The sequence below is a fragment of the Suillus bovinus genome, assembly GCF_016758785.1.
Source record: "Suillus bovinus strain UH-Sbo-P2 chromosome Unknown EDB93scaffold_148, whole genome shotgun sequence".
In the NCBI taxonomy this organism is placed as follows: domain Eukaryota; kingdom Fungi; phylum Basidiomycota; class Agaricomycetes; order Boletales; family Suillaceae; genus Suillus; species Suillus bovinus.
Genome location: NW_024542204.1, coordinates 1 through 18,117, shown reverse-complemented (window position 1 = coordinate 18,117; position 18,117 = coordinate 1). Strand labels below are relative to the sequence as shown.

General features: G+C 45.9%; 5 protein-coding genes across 5 annotated transcripts; 3 read left to right on the top strand and 2 right to left on the bottom strand.

Moving 5' to 3' along the window:
- The first annotated feature begins 601 nt into the window (after positions 1 to 601).
- EDB93DRAFT_1323654 (uncharacterized protein) lies at positions 602 to 3,617 on the top strand. The gene is made up of 4 exons (XM_041454997.1): positions 602 to 1,221; positions 1,290 to 1,391; positions 1,446 to 2,630; positions 2,686 to 3,617. The coding sequence occupies exons 1-4, from the start codon at positions 694 to 696 to the stop codon at positions 3,346 to 3,348; spliced, it is 2,478 nt and encodes an 825-aa protein (XP_041301044.1). The 5' UTR covers positions 602 to 693; the 3' UTR covers positions 3,349 to 3,617.
- Positions 3,618 to 6,055: 2,438 nt separating this feature from the next.
- Positions 6,056 to 8,318, top strand: EDB93DRAFT_1096509 (laccase; the record flags this gene model as incomplete). Its single annotated transcript, XM_041446791.1, has 12 exons — positions 6,056 to 6,213; positions 6,264 to 6,315; positions 6,367 to 6,435; positions 6,488 to 6,646; positions 6,700 to 6,775; positions 6,825 to 6,852; positions 6,902 to 7,637; positions 7,694 to 7,714; positions 7,771 to 7,919; positions 7,979 to 8,002; positions 8,055 to 8,119; positions 8,170 to 8,318. The coding sequence occupies 12 exons, from the start codon at positions 6,056 to 6,058 to the stop codon at positions 8,316 to 8,318; spliced, it is 1,686 nt and encodes a 561-aa protein (XP_041301043.1).
- A 1,293-nt stretch (positions 8,319 to 9,611) lies between these two features.
- Positions 9,612 to 9,926, bottom strand: EDB93DRAFT_1096475 (uncharacterized protein; the record flags this gene model as incomplete). Its single annotated transcript, XM_041446787.1, has 1 exon — positions 9,612 to 9,926. The coding sequence occupies one exon, from the start codon at positions 9,924 to 9,926 to the stop codon at positions 9,612 to 9,614; it is 315 nt and encodes a 104-aa protein (XP_041301042.1).
- Positions 9,927 to 13,316: 3,390 nt separating this feature from the next.
- On the top strand, positions 13,317 to 14,027 carry EDB93DRAFT_1109250 (uncharacterized protein; the record flags this gene model as incomplete). The annotated part of the gene is made up of 4 exons (XM_041447940.1): positions 13,317 to 13,359; positions 13,412 to 13,659; positions 13,726 to 13,834; positions 13,906 to 14,027. The coding sequence occupies 4 exons, from the start codon at positions 13,317 to 13,319 to the stop codon at positions 14,025 to 14,027; spliced, it is 522 nt and encodes a 173-aa protein (XP_041301041.1).
- Positions 14,028 to 16,512: 2,485 nt separating this feature from the next.
- On the bottom strand, positions 16,513 to 16,935 carry EDB93DRAFT_1096501 (uncharacterized protein; the record flags this gene model as incomplete). Its single annotated transcript, XM_041446789.1, has 2 exons — positions 16,513 to 16,658; positions 16,707 to 16,935. The coding sequence occupies 2 exons, from the start codon at positions 16,933 to 16,935 to the stop codon at positions 16,513 to 16,515; spliced, it is 375 nt and encodes a 124-aa protein (XP_041301040.1).
- Between the last annotated feature and the right edge of the window lie 1,182 nt (positions 16,936 to 18,117).

The following is an 18,117-nucleotide window of genomic DNA, read 5'->3' as shown; positions in this document are numbered from 1 at the left end:
GGTAAAAGAAACGAAAATTGACATGCGTGTTAGGCAAGAGAATCCAATCAATTCTTGAACAAAAGCCACGAGGGATTTAAGACTTCGTAAATACCCACAGGAGTGAGACGGATCTCACGTCCAAACTCAAGCAAGAAACCTCGTGAGAGTGAGTCTAGGTAGTCGAAGTCGCATATTCCAGATTTGTTAAAGCGTACATTTTCGTGGTTCGGCGTCGTCCAATCGAATGCCACATGAAATTGGCAGTCAAAACCAGTGAAGCAGGTGTAAGTAAAGAGAAAGTCGAATCAAATGACAGCCCGATATACCCATCTTCCATCAAAGCGTGTCAAAGAGAAATATTGGTGTGAACATCTGTGCGGTGTAGACCTCTGAGCCGCGAATGTCGAATCCCACTTGCGTGGTTCCTGCATGGTCCACAGCTGCAATGTTGGTGTCGGCTGAGGCTTTCTGTAAGGGATCAAGCTTGAGCAAGAGCGAAGAAGACTACATGTTAGCGTGCTCAAGCGCTCACGGTTAACGTTTGCCTAGACCCTGCAGAAGAATCTAATTGCATTCAAGCTAAGATCGCGTGAGTGGATGATGAACAAGAGCATTGAATTTTGAAACTCCGCCCTTGGCTGCTCATCACTTTCACTCCTCCTATAGTCTTGCCTGGCCATATCTTTTGTACTTTTTTCTTTCTAAACCGCCATGGCGGATGTTGAACAAGCCGCGAAACCTGTTTCACCTATATCCAACCTGTTACAGAAAATTGGCTTGACCCGTGACGATTTGAGCCGTCATAGCGACCAAATGCGACAATTTTTGACTACTCAAGATGCGAAGTCTCTTCGCGTTTTTTCTGCAGAGTCTGCCGATGCACAACGGAGTATTGCTTCTGTCCTTGGAAAATCTCGCTCCTGCTCTCATTCTAGCTCGAATTCGTGTCAAAACGCGTCTACTGTTTCTCAAACTCCTCCTCCTTGCACGCCTGTCAAATCTGAGCCCGTAGAACCCGCTATCCCGCTCCGTCATATGGACAGCATGGAAATGATCCTCGAGAGAAGGAGCCGAAAAATAAAGCGCGATAAGCGGGGAAAGAAGGACAAGGACCGCAATGCACCTTCTCCATCCCCTGCAAGCACAGCTTTCAGCCTTGACGCGTTCATGCAATCACGCGATTTACGACGCGTTCCGTCTTTGGATCAATCTGATTCCTCTACCAATATAGCTTCATTGGTGTGTACCATCTAAACAGCGCGCCATTTTCGTTGTTGCTGTCACTTACGTACACTGCTGCATTCAAGGACAACCTCGAAGATGAACTCCCTCCTCCTCCTGTCACTCCTCAGCACCACAAGTATTATAGAGATTATGATACCGTAGAGCATCCATCACGTCTTAAAAGGGTATGTTCAGCTTTCAATTTTTGACATCTACAATGAACACAAATTTGCTTCAAGGGTTCTTACACCCCCCGAGACCAGTCACCAACTCCCACGCGCCACCGTTCTTGCTCAACGTTTGATCAATCACATACATCGAGTGTTGCAGACACTTCAAATGCGAGTTTTATCACCCCCCGCCGCAATGCCTATTACAAGTCGCCCCTACCTTCCTCCTCTCCACCACAATCTTCTCCGTTCGCGACGCCTTCTAAACCTATTGTCAACCTAGTGTCATCGCCTGGTCCCATGGGTCCCCTCCCAGATGAAGATGATTACGAAAATCTTCCATATACCCTTCCCCCTGGTCCATATCCTACGAAAAAACCAGATCTCTCCTATGCGGCCCTTATCGGCCAAGCAATACTTTCTTCTCCAGAGCATCGGCTCACCCTGCAGGAACTTTATGATTGGATTACGATCGTGTATCCGTATTATAACCGAAGCGAAACGACGTGGATGAACTCTATTCGTCATGTCCTCAGCACAACCGTGTGCTTCCGTAAGGTTCCCCGTGATCGCAGTGTCGGGCGCACACTCTGGGCAATTTGGGACTGCGATCTTGAGTGCTTCGCTGATGGCGGTTTCAGGAAAGAATTCTGCGCGGAAATCAAGGAAGCCAACAAGAAGACTGCTCCTAAAAAGCGTGCAGCGGAAGAATCAATATCCGGTCGCAAAACGAAACGACAGAGGAAAGGCGTTGCACCTGCACCTGCACCTGCTGAACCGCTGACAAGCTCGCCTGTACAAGAAACGTCGCCTGAATTCGCAGGCTCCACTCTGCCAACCCTTGTATCGTACTCGCAACTCCTTCCTCTTTTTCCTCCTCGTAGTTCTGCCCATCATCAACCTTACTACCAAAACTGTGTACAGCTGCCTGCTGATGTCATCTTTCCTCCCTTACCACCATCATCGAGTTATGCTCGCGCTAGTTCTTCATCATTGCTTCCGTCATCTGCCATCAAGAGCTGTGATGTGGCGCAGATGTCGCCGATTCCCCCTTCATCACTACCCGCTCTCACGCCGAGTAAAAGTTCTTCCAGTCCGCAGCTGTCCTCTGAGGATCACCTCTTTTTTAACCTCGATGGCGGCATGAGCCCTCGCATCGAGTCAACTCCTCCGCTAGAGTCTGGAATTACCCTACTAGATACTGATAGACAAAACTCAAAGGCAAGTTTACCACCTCCCAAAACGCCTCCGAAGGTGCGCAGATTCGTCTTGTCTGTGTTTTGCCTAATTATAGACTGCGTTTATGCAGAAATCCATTGGATTACCTCCTATACCGGTATCCCCTACAGTCGAACGTCGTGGCAAATCCAAGAAAGCCAGGCCACTTGCTAAAGAATGTATTCCGGCCATGTTGCCAACTTCCACATCACACCGACCTATGACGCCCCCTCCCCGTCCTTCAACGCCTCCTCGCAGGGGTGGCAGCAACACTGTACAACTGTCACCCATTCGCACGCCCTTATCTCATAAAGGCCTCCACATGAGTCCCTCCGCAAGCCTTGCTCATTACAAATTCAATCTGGACCCACCACCCTCTGCCACCTTCCGCCCGGATGACGGGATTAACCCTGCTGTATTTGATACCGAGAATATTCGTACACCGTCGCGCAAGCGCGGCACGCAAGCACATGGACATCATCATAAAGATACCTCGATCTTGTTCCCGCCTGTAACGCCCAAGAAGCTGGTCTTTCCTACGCATAATTCCTCTGCAGAGTCGCCTTTCCGCACGCCTGGATCAAAGTCTATATTTGATCCACATGATCCAGGGGCAATCCTCGATGAGGAGCTGGCGCGGCTTGGCGCAAAAGGAATGCATGAAAGCCCGATTGGACTATTTGAAGGCCGACGCGGTCTGTTGTACGAGAGCCCGAATGTGCCGAGTCCGGGGAAATGGGCTCGGTGGTTCTGAGACGTGTTTGATCTCGTTCTGTGAGCTCGATCTTGTTTTCATGATTACGAGTGTATTGTATCCGCAACTTGTTGTTGTTTCGTTCTACTTGTGTATCTTATGTTTCACTTTGGCAACTTACTGTTAGGTTATCGGGTTCTTGTCATCCTCGTTATGTTATTTGTTGTCTCTGCTGAAGTGTCTTGTGAAGAGTTGCATCTCCATTTACTGTGATATGTTGCCAGCTAGTAGAATACATATGACGAATAGAAGATGAAAGAGTGTGTTGCATATGAGACTGCAGTGAGTTTTTCCAGAAACACGCTAACATTTATTTTTGTAAATTCGTTGAATGATTTTACAGCTTGACGGTGGCAGTGCGAGAAATTGTGTGTTGTTTATTATGTGATTTGTCAGTTGTCGTTTTGTGATCTGAAGGAACCGTCTCTCTGAAATTTGCCTGCCGTCGTATAACCAAGAAATACGTCTATCAGCTGTGCATAATCGCGTCTGAATTTTCATGGTTGCAGCTTCGTCGTTGTCTGCTTTCTCGTTATCGTCTTTGCTTGTGCCTCCCGTTTTGCTGGTAGTGTCAGATCAGGATCTCCCTGATGGTGGGTTGTCCGTTGTGTCTTCCTGCGTTTTACGCAAGTTCTTTGAGAGTTTTAAGGTATTTAAAGCTAGACGAGCAAATCGCGATCAGTATCCGGTTGGATGCGTGTTGCGTCGTGGAGAATTTTCCCTACATGACTCGTGACGATAATGCCACCATCGCCCGCGCACACTTCATTCGTGTTCAGGCATCCGATAGGAAGGATTACTTGCGTGGCATGCTACGACTGCACGCATGTGATGCTGGGAGCTGACAATTGCCCTAGCAATATTTGGTGCATCAGGTTATGCTTGATTATATTCCTGATCTTTCACAGCGACTGAGCACTCAAACCTCTTGCGGCGAATAACGATACAACTTAGGCACCATCGAAGTTGTGAAGGTAATGCTGGTTACAATGATTGGGATGACGCTTTTCCGATTTTGATTGTGTCAACGTGCATCTTATGCTCGTGAAGAACTTTGAGCATTTCAAGCACCTTCGAGTTTATTTGAAATTTATGAACCGGTCTTCGTCAGGGGATTTTTCTGCCAGTCACTGCTTCCAGTGTGTCAAAGGGAAGGTGCCTGTTACACCCATTCTGCTGCTCTGATTCGTTGGTTTGCTTTCGCTCTCGTTATTGTAGATCATGAACTTCCAGGTGACGGAAGTTCCATTGTGTCAACGAGGGCCATGTTGATTACTAGCAAACATTGGGCGCTGAGCAGGGAAGGAGGCGAGGGATTTATTACTAGTACTTAGCCTGAGGATGACTCGCCATATGTGGTTCCAAGTAGAAGACGACTGTAACCCTCCGTATTCTTTTTGCACTCGCGTCCAAATGTAGTCAAGCGTGCGGAAGTAATAAGGTACTGCAACCAAAAATCTTGATCGATGATCAGTTGGCTATCCACCGCCCGACGCTCTATTAATAGGTATATCACTCCTACCAGTGGTTCACGTCGACAATGGTGGGCTGGTGAGATGGCTCAGAGTTTTGAACTTGTCTTCAAAGGTTTCTCAGTCCACAGGTTCGAAACCAGTCGCAATCTTCAGTCATAGTAACAGCGTCTATGGTGCACAGTCGGTGTTGCCAAGGTTTAGACAGGTCATCACTAGTTTAACGGTGAAGCTATTCCGGTTTGGAGGTATCGCCTTTATCTTTCTCCGTTTTGAACACCGCGTTGCTTAATTATGACAGCTACAAATGATGGGGTAGGACTGCATATGGCCACTTTCCTCCATGGCGCCAAAAATTGCAGTTCTTTTTTTGGCTGCGAGCTAATTTGGTCCACATTATTTATTCTACTAAAGCTAGTGTGCACAGTACTGCGACAACTACAGGAGAGGTTAGTGAGCCTTGTCATCTGCAGTAAGCTGTTGTCTGCGTCTAAATTCAACACCAGCATCGCTGATTCGTCATTCTTGATCGTTACTGAGAATGAAGGCACATGTGTGCTTTTTCAGGATTCCGACTGGTCACTGCCTGATTCCTCAGATTTTGTCTTCCGTCGCACAGCGACGACATCGGTTAGACTGTCAAAAATCTCCATGATGACATTGATCTTTCACAAATATCTCACAGATCAGTTCCACTACACGAATAGTTTGACCATTAGCTCCCTTCCAGCGTACCACCCCTTCTAGACAATTCTAGTCTGTTTCTCGCACAACATGCTTGAGCAGCACTAGCCAGCTACATTATTTCTTTACTTTGCTCGAAGAGTTTCTTTGAACTGATGTGGTAACCTGACATTCGCAGTGCTATAGGACATCTACGGCCGCCTGGCTGTTCTGGCTGTTCGGCTTATTAAATGTCATTCAAGTCATGGTCTCGTGACGCAACTGTGGTACGCCACCATTCTCCAATGCAACACGTAGTTGCTAATTCCAAGGGCAGTACACTGTTGAAATTCAGATGTCCTGGCCGCTGTGGGTTGGCTGAGCAACTTTTTATGGAGTGATCCCACGCCGGTCGTCGTCAATCGGGGTACAGCTGCTTTGAACAGGGATATCCTCTAGGCTGCTGCTGCAAGATAAAAGCTGAGAGAGGTATGCGTCTTTCATCATCATTTTATTATACATCCCACTACTTTCCCGGGTACGAGCACTACGGCCTATCGCGAATAACCACGATGTTGACTCCTATTTTAATCGCTTCTCTCCTTGCATTGATCAATGCTGCATCTATAGTATCTCGCTCACAGTCTTACCCTCAGCCCCATGTACTCGGCCCCCAAACTACAATAACCATAGGTAATAAGGACATCGCTCCCGATGGCTTCGCGCGCTCGTGAGTTTATTGCCCCGGCACTCCTCGAGCTCATTCCTGATCATTAACAGTGCAACTCTTGTCAATGGTATATTCCCTGGACCCTTGATTGCAGCTCAGAAGGTGAGCTTCCGTCGACCTCCTTGTCGTGCACCAGTGCTGACCTCACAACAGGGAGATAACTTTTCCATCCAGGTAATCAACGAGCTCACGGACGAGACGATGTTCAAGAGCACCAGTGTCGTAAGCAGTAGCAATCACCGACACTTTTATTAATTAACACCGTCTTCCGCAGCACTGGCACGGTATCTTCCAGAATGGGACGAACTATGCCGACGGGACGTCCTTCGTCACACAATGTCCCATTGCACAAAACCACTCTTTTGTACACAATTTCTCCGCCTCGAACCAAGCGGGTACTTACTGGTATCATAGTCATTATTCCGTCCAATATGTAAGTAGGTCTCGCATTTTACGCATGCAGTGGAGGATTGACCTATGAAACAGTGCGATGGTCTGAGGGGAGCCCTGGTAATCTATGATCCCAATGACCCTTTGGCATATATGTATGATGTCGACAATGGTAAGCGAATAATCACTTCATACTAGCCATCTGACATCATTGGTACCAGCAAGTACTGTAATCACACTTTCCGACTGGTGAGTTTAGGTACGTTGGTAACGTACCTGATTAAAGCAGTGTCACTAGGTATCACGTTGTGGCCCCCGTCTTGCGCCACATCATAGGTACAGAGGCCAACTCTACCCTTATCAACGGACTGGGTCGTTATGCAGGCGGACCCGCGTCTGATCTAGCTGTGATAAGCGTTGAACAGGGAAAGCGATATCGCATGCGGCTGGTTGCAATGTCCTGCGACTCCAATTTCAACTTCTCCATCGATGGCCACATCTTCACCGTAATTGAAGCGGATGGACAGCTGACTGAACCACTGGTTGTAGATCAGCTCCAGATTCTTGCGGGTCAGCGCTACTCTGTGGTTCTGGTAGCCGATCAGCCGGTGAACAACTACTGGATACGCAGTCTTCCTAATTTGGCCGATTCGTCCTTCGAGGGAGGAATGAACTCTGCTATATTGCGCTACCAAGGTGCTCCGCAGGTCGACCCGATCACGGTCAATACACCAGCCCAGAACCCATTAGTAGAGACCAACTTGCACGCTCTGATCAATCCCGGTGCTCCTGGCATTCCAGGATATGGGAACGCAGATATCAATCTCCACTTCGACGTTACCAATAACACCGGATCGTTCTATCTCAATGGTGTCTCATTCAAACCCCCCACTATTCCTGTTCTACTCCAAATTCTCAGTGGAGCTCAAGATCCGCTTCAGCTGCTTCCAAATGGGAGTGTATTCGTTCTAGGAGCTAACAAAGTGGTGGAGTTGACATTGTCAATAACACCAACCAATGTTCCAGGTGGACCTGTGCGTCTTTTCCTTTCCTTCGATGCTCATGTGCCTGATTTATATTGTACTGGCAGCATCCCATACATCTTCATGGGGTAAGTTCACCTTGCCCTCATTGTCATGTTTCATTGGTACTAATAATGGTCATTAGCACGCATTCGATGTCGTACAGAGCGCAGGAAACAGTACCTTCAATTATGTGAACCCAGTTCGCCGCGATGTGGTAAGCGCTGGCAACCCTGGGCAGCAAATGGTGATACGATGGACGACCGACAATTCTGGCCCGTGGTTCTTGCATTGGTATGTTATTTTTCTTGAGCCATCAAGAACGGCATTAACTCTGGAGTCTGGATCAAAAGCCACATTGATTGGCACCTTGATGCGTATGTTTGTGAACATCCTCGTGAAAAAAAACGACTGATTATTCGCATACAGCGGTTTTGCCATAGTAATGGCGGAGAGTCCTTTGGACACCGCTGCACATTTGAATCCCGTACCACGTAGGTCGTAATGAAAGAGACAGCATTTTCATGGCTGAATTGCTTCACAGAGGAATGGGATAAGTTGTGCCCGACCTTTCAATCTTTAACACCCACTCAGTTGGGTGGTGGTGGTCGCCTCTCCTGGGAAGAAGCAGCTAGTATTACCACTCTCCTCTTCCCAGAAACACCCCTCCCCGGGTATAAAGATAGTAGATGACATCATAATCATTTTCGTTTCTCGGGGAACAGGTTCGTGGATTATGGGACCTACGTCACCCAAAACATAGCCATTTTTGGGGTCTCAACATTTGCCACATTACTCTCCAGCATAATCCTCCCCACCACCATACCACATTCACCCATTTACTGCAGTATTAGTGTGAATGATTTATATTTAATAGGGATCACTATAGAACCCTTTTTTATTTATTTTTGTCCCAATAGTACAAGTTCTAGAGACCTGTACATATGATACAGGAAAAATAATATCAATTAAAATAATTTTAGTGCTGTGGTCCAGTTCAGTTTTTTTGGAGTCCAAACCTGAACCTAGACTAGTGACCCAGCCCTGCTATAACTACTAATTAGGTTCAGTTTGGTCAGAAGTGAAGCATTTTTTTATTCACTGCTTTAATCTGTGATACAAATTCAATGATTGTCTCCACACATGGACCTCGCACACAGTGCTGTAATGGGCACTCAACGAGTGATGGAGTGGACAAGGTGTGCAAGAAAAGAGAGGCCTGAAATGGTGTTGATTCAACAAAGAAAATGATACAAAGCCCCAAGCCACATATAAGTATCTGCTGTAGTGATAGTGTAAGGTGAAACCACTATCAGTATAAGTGTCAATCTTGACATTGAGTCCGTAACTATCCGAGTGAGTTGCATCAGCAAACTACTGGGTGCCTGTACAGATTTGTACAAGCTTGTACAAGCTTGTACAGACTCACAGAACCCACTGCTAAGTCCCCCCTTTGCAGGTTTGTACAATAGGCCTACAAATTGTACAGTATTTACAATATGGACAAATAAGCAAGGATGTACAATTTAAACATGTTGCACACACTGTGCAGAAAGCACATTTTGTATGAATGGTATTAGTTGTACTGCGGGAACATGCTATACAGGCAAGCACACAAAAACCCAGACTCCTACCCATCGGCAGTGTGTTGAGTCTACATCTGAGTGCCGCCACACAAACCAAATACAAACAACAAACATTCAAAGACCACAACTTTGGACTCTAACACACTTGGCTGACTGGCACAAGTTGTTGTGGTGCAAAGGTTGCAACTGTTTGTCCCTCCAAAAAATACCTTCAAAATAGTTGCCAGTGCACCCGGGCGTGACATGGGCGTATTTGAATAAACCTTTAATATAATTGTTATTGAAATATAATATTGGGGCTGACAGTAATGACACGGTACTTGAGTTTTGCAATGTTCTATCATGTATAGCAAGCATCAGTGCAGCTAGATTCAAATGATATATACCCACATTGAAAGTTTCATCGGTAGCATTTTCTGTAGAAAGATTGTAGGCCGGGGAAGCCCAGTGTTTTTGCTTCGTTATGAGTTTTCTCACCAAGAATATTCAGAGGTGTCACTATGAGAATAATTCCATTGTTGTTGAATAGAAGGGGGATCCAGAACATGAACATTTTGCCTGAGCCAGTTGGAGAAATAGTAAAGACATCCTTCTTCTCAAGCTGATGCAAAGCTGACTGAAGTTGCCAAGTAGTACAGGGGGTGATACTGAATTTACTGTGAATGATCATCTTCATATCAGTCAAATTTGGTACTTTGAATTCACACACCGACATTGTAATGCTTAAGGGTTAACTCAAAAGAACTAAAATGGACTCGGATATGTGTTGTGTCACAGAAGGTCACACTGTTAAATAAAACACTAGGTGACTATTTCGAAGGTATTTTTTGGAGGGATAAACAGTTGCAACCTTTGCACCACAACAACTTGTGCCAGTCAGCCAAGTGTGTTAGAGTCCAAAGTTGCGGTCTTTGAATTTTTGTTGTTCGTATTTGGTTTGTGTGGCAGCACTCGGATGTAGACTTAACACACTGCCGATGGGTAGGAGTCTGACAAAAACCATGCAAATGACATCACAATTGTCAAACTAAACTAAACATCAAGCATTGAACAGCGCATTAAAGTATGATATTGATGTCCCCCATGTCACTGCCTGCATCACTCCCATCCAAATGCCAATCAGATCCACCCATCCAATCTTAGCCCATTGCACTGACATTTCTTCAAGCTCTTCACAATATTCCAGAATGTCGAGCAACTTGTCAACATATTTCTGCAACTTGACAAAGTCAGCCCTGCATCTATCAGTGGAGAGTTTGGGAACCTTGTCGGTGCTGGTTTTGCTGAACCCAGTAATAACACCCTTCACCTATTCAATTATTAGTGACAACAAATAAAATAAAATAAAATATATAGTGTACAACCACTGCTACGAGAATGAGGCCATTGACAGGAATTGTCCGGTGGAAGTCATCCATGTTCCTCAGCACTTTCTTGCTGTTGCTGTAGAAAAACTCGATACAAATATCCTTGAGAGCCTGTGATACAAAATTCTTAAATTTGCCCTGCAAGAGAAAACAGTGAGTAGTGCTAGTGACATGAGTCATCACCTACATTAGATGAGTCAGGAATCTGAAGGTAATCACCAGTTTTGAGCAGCTGCAACGACACATTTTTTGATCTCTTCTGATCGCATCCCGGTGCCCTTCAGGAAAATATCATATGACTGCTTGGTAATGGAGATAACAGTCTTTTTAAGCTCTGTACAGAATGTGAAGAGATCATCACAGAGCTCATCAGCATGTCAGCGAGCATGTTCACCATTAATAAATGAAAGACTCACCAGCCAATACATCTGTGGGCTATACTGTGGAAAGTAGCCGTGCAATAAGATGTGAGATGATTGGGAGAAAGCGGCAGTACAAGGAGAACTCACCCTGCACAAACTTGAGCTTCTTCTGGTGACTTGCCCACAATTCGGCATCCAGGACTTCTTGCGCAAGTTTCAAGGCATCCTGGTGTTCTGGAATTAGATGGGAGAGAACAGCTTGCAATTGCATCTGTAACTTTGCTGCCTGCAGAAATCCCTGCCAACAAGGCAGATAAAACCCAAGCTTGGAAGGTTTGTCTTAATGTTTTGTGTGAGGCGAGCATCAGTGGGTGTAGTGCTATGAGAGTGGGAATGACTAGGAGTCGTTGCATGATCAGAATGAGTCCACGATGGAGAGTGTCTATGGGAAGAGGGTTGCATACGACCATGAGAGGAAGTGTTTGGGGAGTGCCGATGTTGAGTATGCAAAGAAGCCTGTGTTGATATTACATGCTGATAAGAGCTTTGGTGTCGAGACCTGGAGTCAGTAGAAGAATTATGCGAGGAAGGTGGCACTTGAATGGAGGAGGCACCCACAGATGGCACACGTTGGCGAGATCCTGAGTGATCATGACATTGAGATAGGCACGAACGAGAAGATCTCGAATTGTTGTAACATTGAGATGGGCGTTGGTGAGGAGACTTAGAGTGAGTGGAGGCACATGTGCATGCTTTTCCTGTCGCTTTTGAAAGATATGATGGTGAGGGAGCCTTGCGTCATCCATTCTGTGCTTGATGATGTTTGAGAACATCATAAGTCTCCTGCACACAAAATCAATGAGTGAATATGAGTGAAAACGAGAGGATACATTATCTTGGCCCTCCATATTCATAAACTCATCCTCCCAGTCACGTTCTTGACCTAAATTGCCTCTCTCCCCTTCATCTAAGTCTCCTTCATTGTTATGGCCATCTTTGAATGATGCACCTGAGCATCAATCAAAATTCTTGCTGTTGATATGCTGATCTTGCTCAGCTTCATCCCTGTAATGAATGCATTAAGAAGCTGAATGCAAAAAAAGGCTAGCACTTGCGTATCGTATCATTGTGCTCATGAAGGTCAGTACGTTTATGCAAGTTGCACATGGATTCTGTATCATTGTTGTCATTGTCCTTATCTTCATTGTTGTCATCATCTCATTCATCTTCCTCCTGTGCAGCCATTCTGCGGTTACTGGACTGAGGCACGTTCTTGATGCGCTGCCTGGTAGTAGATGTGGGTGCCTTAAACCCAAACCTGTCAGAAGAGCAAGCAGTACATAGCACTGGATGGGGGGAAGTGTACACTGGAGCCCCTTCAGTGACAAATTCCATATTATACAGGTCACCTGACCTACATAATATCCCGTATAAGATGGGCCAGCGGACTATGGGCTGATGTTATGTATATCCCCGATGTTGACGGATGGGCCGGGAGGAATATTATTTCCAATGGAGACGGGTGGGCCCATCTATGCTGATATTATATATATCCTCGAAGATGTTGGGTGGGCTGATGTAATGGTTTATTGTATAGATGGGTGGGCCGACATACAGGAATTATTTTGTACGTGGGTGGGCCGACATACTGGAATTATTTTGTAGACGGATGGGCTGAGGGAGTGGTGGAATATTCATTATATAGATGGGTGGGCTGAGGTAGTGAGATATCTGTCTGACATTCACAGATTACCGAGTCCCAGATGCCCAAAAACCGAATCCCATTGTGCAACATCCCACCCGAACACCCAAAGCTCGAGACTGGAAACTGGAAACTTGTGAAAATGTGTGAAATTTCTATTTCCTTACACCAAACACATGAACACCTGAACACCCAAAGCCTGAAGCTTGAAAGTCCATTTATCAAATCACTGAGTGCCTAGTGCTGATAAACCCGAAGCCTGAGACCCAAAATCCGAAGCCCAGAACCCAAAAACATGTATGCAACATGTGCATTTTTCATTCATTGCACAAATCACCGGAGTACTGGGCATCCATGTTTAACACGCTATCCATCATTTCCAATCGTCAAACCCCATATCATCGAGACCATTTATCAATTCCTGAATGCTTTGATATTCTCACCACTGTGGGGAATTATTCTAATGCTCAGATGAGCATGCCAAGCCTTCAGCTGGAGTTCGGGTACAATCCCGGGTGTATGATTGGATTTTCCGGAAGGATTGTCAGACATGGGGTTCATGAGGTGGAGGGGGATAGGGTTGGGTGGGCATGGTATATGAGGGACTCTGTTCATATTTATGCTGGGGTTCCCTCATGCGGATGGGCTAGGGTGGATTGACAAACCCTACCACCATGTGGAAGATGAAACAAGTAGAAAGTGTAATTACCCGCATCAGTACCTGCTTTCGACTACCAAGTATGAACTGTCTCTCTTGATGACACTCAAGGTCCGAAATCCATAGCAGATGCATACAATAACTGTCCAGAGCCTTCCGTGTCTCTTGATGACACTCGAGCACCAACACATTCAGCGCGAGGGAGTGGGGTTTCAGTTGTGGTGCGCAGTTACAAAAGGCCGGCCCTGGGTTGGAGTAGCGCAGACAATATCATCAACCTTACATTAGGCAATGCTAAGAAGAATGGTCTGTTGCAAAAGGAACCTACAAGTCAAAAGGGCACAGAGAAGCAAAGAAATGTAAGTATGAATGCTGCTGTACAAATTTGAAAATGGTACTGGGGCAATGGCTATCATTGTATTTAGACTCAGATCCTATCGACAGTCATCAAGGCCAGGAGCTCAGTAACCGGGTCTCGGCACTTGGGTCTTGATATTTGGACCTCGGTAGTTAAATGCCAGGAGTCGGGAATTGGTAATGGAGATCCGGAACTCGAAGTTCGATATTCAGCAGTCAACATTCGGCACTCGACACTCGGACCTCAGAACTCGGTACTCAGCACTCAGACCTCAGAACTCGATATTCGGAGCTCGGTAATCGGGTCTCGGCACTTGGGTATCGATACTCGGACCTCGGTAGTTATGTTCCGGGAGTCAGGAGTCGGTAATGGAGAATCCGGAACTCGGAGTTCAATATTCAGCAGTAAACATTTGGTACTCAATGCTCAGTACCCGACATTTCGGAACTCGGTCATCGGGACTCGATATCCGGAACTCAGAGTTCAATATTTGGAACTCGACACTCGATATTCGGACCTCGGTAGTTAAATTCTGGGAGTCAGGAATTGGTAATGGAGATCCAGAACTCGGAGTTCGATATTCGGCAGTCAGCATTCGGTACTTGACACTTGGTACTCAATGTTCAGAACTTGAAACTCGATATTCAGAGTTCAGTAATGGGGTCCTGGTAATTGGGACTCGATATCTGGACCTCGGTGGTCAGGACATGGTGATGCACATCTGCACCATTTATTTCGGGACTCACCATATAACATCATGTTAGATATTGCAATGTTTACAAGTGATTTTCAGTACTCATAAAACACATATGCAACTTGCACTTCAACATTTCCAACTGAGTGACTAGAGCTACTCTCCTCTGCCTCTCTTCAATGTCCAGCATGGCAGTGTAGATTTGTATCTCTGCCATCTTGTCACAGATGCCCTCACGTTGCTCTTCAAGTAATGTCAGGAGGTGTTCTCTAATCCACCTCAGTCCCATCAGTGATGGAACTGAGGTATGATCCACCTGCTCTGGAATTGTCAGACCATCATTCTCAATGCCATCCTAGAGCAGATCAGTCATGAATCAAGGAAATGGAATAAGAATCTTACTAGCCAATGCTGGTAGTGAAAGATACAGCAAGTCATCACCTGATCCCATTGCCATGGTTCATTTGGGATTGCAGTTTCTCCCATCCACCATGGGGTATCATAGCCGGATACAATCTGGGATGGATCTCCAGGATCTGCGACGTCATGAAACAAACAGATGTGATAGGAAAAGATGTGATCTGGAACCGTGTTCCAGGTGTGACCGGGAATCAAATGAAGAATATGAGCAATAGGGCTGGGAATGACCGAAATAATGTTCCTGGCAGCTGAGTACTGGAGGATGGGTGTGACAAAAGTCTGTGGAAGATGTCAGCATTAACCGCCAGTGTTGTCAGGGTCTTACAGTGATCTCCCATTGCAGCCCAGCTTTGAAGTGCCTGATACAAGCCAAAGGGGGAAGATTGTTGTTTGCAGCCTCCGCCTGATATTGGGAGATGGATGCACGGATGCGTGATGCAGACATTGACATAGTAGCTGAAATGTCTGCAGGAGTGAGAGTGAGGGGCTGGTACTCATTGAGGGAATTCTCATTGTCAGAAGTGGATGCAGGAGAAGGATATAATTCAGGCATAGCTGATACAGGAGTATCACACTGGCAATGACAATGACAGTTGGTTCAGATGTGAAGATATCATCCACTGATGGATGGATAAATTTTTCAAACTCTGACATGGGCTGACCCGGCCAATTCCCGGGACTAAATTTGTATATTGAAATGGTTGTTATATCCCATCGGCAATAAACCATTCATTCATCTCAGGAATCTATCAAAATGGTCTGCAGGTGTTGAAACGCTGCCTGGGCGTCCTGCGCCAGCAATGAATACATTCGGGATTGCCTTCCGGAGTAGCATGCATGACCCGGAAGTCGTTTCGTGAATGATTCCTGCATCCGGTCGCCCCATTAGGTTGCTTTCCACAAGAAAAAGTTACATGTCCAATCCATCTCGAATTGAACCAACATCAGCTCTTCCTTCCATCAATCCCATAGTGCCTTTTCCCGGAGCCAGTGAACTTGGTAAACTTCATATTCGTTTGGTCAGCTCAACGTCAGACATGTCGAGCATTAGGGAACTCACATTCCTCATTCCATGATTGATCCGGACCATGCATGTCAACCTTGACGGACCAGAACCACACGAGGGATTCATTTTGTTGACCATGGGGCATTTGGATCACCCACAGCAGTGCTGACTTTGAGCTGCTCGCAAAGCAGGGGTTTGTACTTCTGAAGTTGGCCATGCCCCGTGTCAAGTTTCATCATTTGCGTCCTGGTCTTGGTATATATACTCGCATGCAGGGAGACAGCCTGCTGCACTGATGTCACCTGTGACCAGGCTTGAGATTTGGCTTGCCTGACCGTCGTGCAGAATAGGACTGCCTTGTTGCACAAGTGAATGCAGAGGTTGTGAAGTGCATCATTTGCCTGCCCTTCGCAAAGGGACATCTCCAGCAGAATGAGATCCTCTGCCATCAAGCATCTGCATCGATCTACCCCGAGGTTTGATGATGGCAATGGGATCACAATGAGCTTGGGCGAGTTCGTCCATGTATCAGATGTCTCGGTAAAATCTTCTGGGTCATCATCGAGATCATCTAGGATGTCTATGTTCAAGTCGTCATGATTGTCATCTCCATCGAATCCCTCTCTGAGATGCGTGACAGAAGAATGCATAAATCCATCTATCTGGCCTTGGAGACAATCATGTTGCCGGGCGAGGTCTAATCTCTGTGTCTCCGTAGTTCATTTTCAGATTCTTCAGACCTCAATGAGCAATGCAATTTGAGCCTCCTCGATTGCCAACCCCATAGATATCCATGTCACCACAGATCTCCAAGATGGTGCTGCATTACAGGCATTACCCTGCTCTAGCAGTCTAAGTTTGATCTCCTTTTTGCTCGGTGCTGAGTGCAAAATTAATTCGGACTTCTATGGAGACATGGTCAGCTTACCCTTCTTGATATTTATCTCGTAAACATCCATCACCGCAGGATCATTTATTCTGCTGGATTGAGCGATCATCTCGTTGGCCAACCATTTTGTCTTCAAATTGGCGGGTGCTGCTTCATCAAGTCTGTCAACAGCCTTTTCACTTTCGGCGATGCAATTTTTTGCCTGCTTGTATCTACGGCAAAGGGTCCTTTTCATGCGGATCATCTTGCAGAAGTTGGAATCGTTCATCTGAAAATCGAGACATTCCCTGAGCAGTGGGGGAAATTAGGTTCAGACGTGCCCAGCAAGTCTCCATGATCTCTCCATCTATCCGGCAATGCCTTCAATGAAATTTGACGCATATTGGACATAGCAGCTGTCTTGATGTCCATGCATGTGCCACAAACTAATGCTGGGAATGATGGTCAATTCCAGTACCATTTCAAGAAATCGGCTTTGATCCACCAGAATCCGAAGGTGCTTGTTGTATTAACAGTTGTTAGTTGTGTGGTGACTTCACACTAGATAGGTCGAAGACTTCTAAGACTTCGAAGACTTGAAGGACACTTCAAGGACATTACTATATTAGTAGATAACTTCGAGGACTTCAAGGACACTTTGAGGATCCATACCATACTAGGAATTGTTTATATTTGTTTACATAGACTCGCCCATAGTGCAGAGTTTACAAGTCTTACATGCTTCGTGCATTGACTTTGAACTCTCAGGTATAGTACTTTACTTATTTACACAATAATATCAAGTGCATTGACTTTGAACTCTCAGTTATTCTAACACATCTGTCTATAGAATATTCATGTCCATTGGCCCACTCATCTACTCTACATATTCCACACATGGGCCCACCTGCCTCCATCGGAAATAATATCCCTCCCGGCCCATCTGTCAACGTCAAGGATATACATCACATTGGCCCATCATCCGCTGGCCCGTTTTATATGGGATATTATGTAGGTCGGGTGACCCATATAATGTTAGAATAACTGAGAGTTCAAAGTCAATGCACGAAGCACCTTCCAGACTGTTGCCACATTCCATAGGATGAAATTTCATGCAATCAATGCCAGTGGATATCGTGACCCAACAGCTACAATGGATTCGGTGCATTGTCAACCACCACAAAAAGACAACAAAGGGCATATCATCCCTGCACATTTTGACACAATGAAGGTGATGGTGGGGCAACAGGTGTTAATGGTACATGTTTTTTTTGTACTACTCCCTCACTACACTAATATTTGATTGTCAATTTCAGGGTATTGTGTTGCATAAGTCCATGTTGTCTTCACACTGACAAGTCATGCTGCGGCTGCCTTATTTCGCACACCTGCCAAGGCACCTACCCACTTTGCTTATGTGGAGTGGTTCATGCCATTCGGGCAACCTGAAGCAAACCATGGTTTGTACAAG

Excerpts from the sequence above, each read along its gene's own strand:
- EDB93DRAFT_1323654 (XM_041454997.1), top strand. The coding sequence starts at position 694 with ATGGCGGATGTTGAACAAGCCGCGAAACCTGTTTCACCTATATCCAAC. Across the intron at positions 1,222-1,289 it reads CTACCAATATAGCTTCATTG|GACAACCTCGAAGATGAACT; the intron begins GTGTGTACCATC and ends GCTGCATTCAAG. Across the intron at positions 2,631-2,685 it reads CTCCCAAAACGCCTCCGAAG|AAATCCATTGGATTACCTCC; the intron begins GTGCGCAGATTC and ends GCGTTTATGCAG.